This window comes from Acomys russatus, chromosome 24, assembly GCF_903995435.1.
Source record: "Acomys russatus chromosome 24, mAcoRus1.1, whole genome shotgun sequence".
Lineage (NCBI taxonomy): Eukaryota > Metazoa > Chordata > Mammalia > Rodentia > Muridae > Acomys > Acomys russatus.
The window spans coordinates 57,341,356-57,344,529 of NC_067160.1; the positions used below are offsets into that span (position 1 = coordinate 57,341,356).

At 58.6% G+C, this 3,174-nt stretch overlaps 1 protein-coding gene across 1 annotated transcript; it reads right to left on the minus strand.

The window, feature by feature from the left end:
* Nucleotides 1-339: 339 nt before the first annotated feature.
* Nucleotides 340-2,737, minus strand: Tor4a (torsin family 4 member A). The gene is made up of 2 exons (XM_051166613.1): nucleotides 2,580-2,737; nucleotides 340-1,880 (listed from the first exon to the last, which is right to left on the minus strand). The coding sequence occupies exon 2, from the start codon at nucleotides 1,842-1,844 to the stop codon at nucleotides 561-563; it is 1,284 nt and encodes a 427-aa protein (XP_051022570.1). The 5' UTR covers nucleotides 1,845-1,880; nucleotides 2,580-2,737; the 3' UTR covers nucleotides 340-560.
* Between the last annotated feature and the right edge of the window lie 437 nt (nucleotides 2,738-3,174).

Consider the following 3,174-nt stretch of genomic DNA (forward strand, 5'->3'; position numbering starts at 1 on the left):
ATGTCTGTCTCTGGAGCAAACGGTCTCAAGAGCCTGGGTCTCCATCTAGGTCCCCTGCCCCAGGGCCTCTGAGGGACTGCACTGGATCTACTCACCCCATTATGGCAATGCAGAAGGGAGCCTGGAGAAGTGCTCCCCACCTTTGGGCCTCTAAGCTAAGGAGGCATTCAAGAGGCGACTGGGCGTTTGAGAGGCACGGAGCTGCCACATGCTCCCTACCACAGGTACTTACCCTCTGATACCATCTGGACCGGAAGTGCACACTGTTCATCTTCTAGGGCTATGGGAGGTCCTATCACATGTTCCTGGGATATGATGGGTACAGTGAGAGCTGGGGGGTGGGGTGGGGGGACGACCAGACCACATATAGGAAAGTAGCTGCTTTCCTGGTGACCCTAGGGAGTCTCAAGGCTCAGCGGTGGGAGAGAAAAAAGGAGGGAGTTCAGGTGTGAGCCACTGCAGCGGCCTCCCTAGCTCCTGGACTGAGGCAGCTTAGGGGGTACCAATCACCTGATATCCCTCCTGTTTCCCTCAACAGTTCCGATGCCTGGGGCCACTGGCTAGCCTTCAGCATGTGCAGGCTTGTGCTGTAAGAGGTTGACCTTAGCTACTACCTGCTTGCAGCCAGTGGTGGCAAACTCGTGTCCAGCAACCTGGTAGTAGCTAAGCTGCTCCGCCAGATGTTCTGCCAGGGCCTGCTCAGGATAAAAGCCCTCTCCTGCCATCTCCTCTCGGAAGCAGTTGACCACATCTGGCTTGTCCAAGAGCAGGAAGGGCACGATGGCTGCAGTGTCCCACAGAGGGTGTTCTCGAACCAGGAGCTCTCGAAGGCTGATGTGTAGCTCTTCCTCTGCCTGGGACCCCACAGCCTGAGTGCTGCCTGCACTGTGGAGGTGTGGGGGCAACACACGTGATGCGTTCTGCAGCACAAAGTGTGTGATCTCTATGCCGCCAACGCCACTCAGGAGTACATATATAGCGTTGTGGAAATGGTGGGAGCGCTGCGGCTGAAGGAGGTCGTGAAGCTCATCCAGTAGCGCAGGGGGCAAGAGTTCTGCCTCATCCAGGACCAAGAGAGGGGTCTTCTCCTCGGCCTCAGCCTGTGCCACCACCTCTGCCACAAGCTGTGCCAACTCCTCTCTGCAGTCCTGAACCGGGCGTGACTCTGGGCAGTGATGCCGGGCGTGGTACTGCAGAACCAACGCACCATCCTCTAGCACTGCGCGGAAGTGGCGTACCAGCAGGCGCCCCACGTGACTCTTGCCCACACCACTGGGCCCGTGCAGCGCCAGGAGCAAGGGATGACTGTGCACGTGTGTAGCAAGGTAGTCCCGCAGCAGGGCCATGATTCGGCCCACAGCAGCTGGCTGACCAAACACAGAACGCTGCAGCGCCTTCTCCAGCCCATCGAGGTCATAACGTTGTGCATTATCGTCCAAGTTCTCAATGGCGTTGAGAACCTGGAACCCCACGATGGCTACAAGCAGCAATAGACAGCGCTGGGCACGGCTCCGGCTCTCCGTGCGGGGTCGGTACTTCCGTGAGGTTTCCGGGTAGAGCACTACACGACTACGCCTACGCCTTTTGCGGGGTGTCCTGGAAGACAGCTCCGTCAGGCTGTCGAAGGTGAAGAATTTAGGTTGGTCTAGGCTCGCACGCAGACTCCCCATGCTGCCGCTGGGCCCGCGAGCCCCTGCCCCAACGTCCGGTTCCGTGCCTGGCGGCAGGAGGCGCCTCTTGCGCAGGACGAAGGCACGGCGGCGGAGTCGGAGCACAGCGCGCACTGGCGCGATCACACAGGGTCCCTTGGCCTCGGGCTCTAAGCTAGGTTGACTGCGGTTCATGGCGCAGGAGCTGTGCTCAGCATGCAGGTCCCCTCCCTGCAATAGGAAAATGGGAAGACCTCCTGAGTCCCCGATCTTAACCCTCTGAGGTCCCTTAAGGTGCTTTTAATGGGCCCTGCCTCGCCTTGCCCCACTGACCAGGAAGCCCAGCTCAGCAGGAGGGCCCCAATGCATGCAAATCTCGAGTCCTCCCAGAAAAGGCCCAGGCCTTGAGGAAGTGCGGGGGTGGGGGTGGGGGTGTATAATTTATCAGGCTGCTGACTTCCCTCTTGGAGGAATAAGCAGAGGGTCGTACCCGCACCGATTAGGGGTGTAGAACTGGACCCTACACACACACACACACACACACACACACACACACACACACACACACACACACACACACACACCAGCACCTATCAGACTGTCAAAGGCCTAAAGGTCCCAAGTAGACCTCTCATACCAGAGGACTCGGTACCCCTAAGACCTGTGACTCTTCCCATACTCGGGGACAGCTGGTGGCAGGGAACGTGCAGACGAAGCATTCGTGTTTTTGAGACTGGTCCCTAGCACTGACTCTAGCCCTTTAAAGCCACGGGCCTTTCAGCCCACTCCCACCCCTAGCCCCCACCCATACCCAAACCTGGGGTTCCTCAACACACAACAAAGCAGAAAACTGAACAAGAAGAGCTGGGGATAGATTCAGAGCCCTGACTACCGAAGAGGCTGGCCTCAACTTCTCCACTTCAACCCTACCTGCAGCTGCTCAGACTTCCCAGCTCAGCCACTCCCTTCCAAGGCCAGTGTCCAACAACTCAGGAAGCCGGAAATGCCGCCTTCCACCCAAAGGGTGAAGGGTGAGGTGGGTGCGTCAGGGTCTGGCTGGCCCAACTCCGGCTCGGCTCGAAGGGGGGTGGGGGAAGCGACTCCTGCAGGTCCCCAGGGACTGGAGCCGAGGAAGCTCAGGGGAGGCTTCCGCTTATAAGCAAAGGAAGTGAGTCAGGGGTGCCAGCAGGCGGAGCTTGGGCTGAACGGATGGGATCTGCCAGTGGGGGAGGCCTGGCTGACCGGCCCAGAACCCCTATCCAGCAGTTCACCCACTCTTCATCCTTGTGGCTCTGGCAGGGCACAGAGAGAGGATGGAACTCATCCAACAGTTCTTCTCCTAGGTCCCCTGAGCTCCTGAAAGCTTAGTCTCCCCTTTTCTGACCCTGCCTCTGCCAGGAAGAGTGCTTGTTTGCTTGATCCAGCAAAACTGACAAAGGGACCCTAAAGACCCTCTCAGCTGACTGTCAACAAGAAAGCAGGCCATTTGCTCAGCCCTGTGCCCCCCGAATCCCACCCTTACTTT

What these genes read in the sequence shown, in the direction of transcription:
- Tor4a (XM_051166613.1), bottom strand. Translation starts at nt 1,844, where the DNA reads ATGAACCGCAGTCAACCTAGCTTAGAGCCCGAGGCCAAGGGACCCTGT.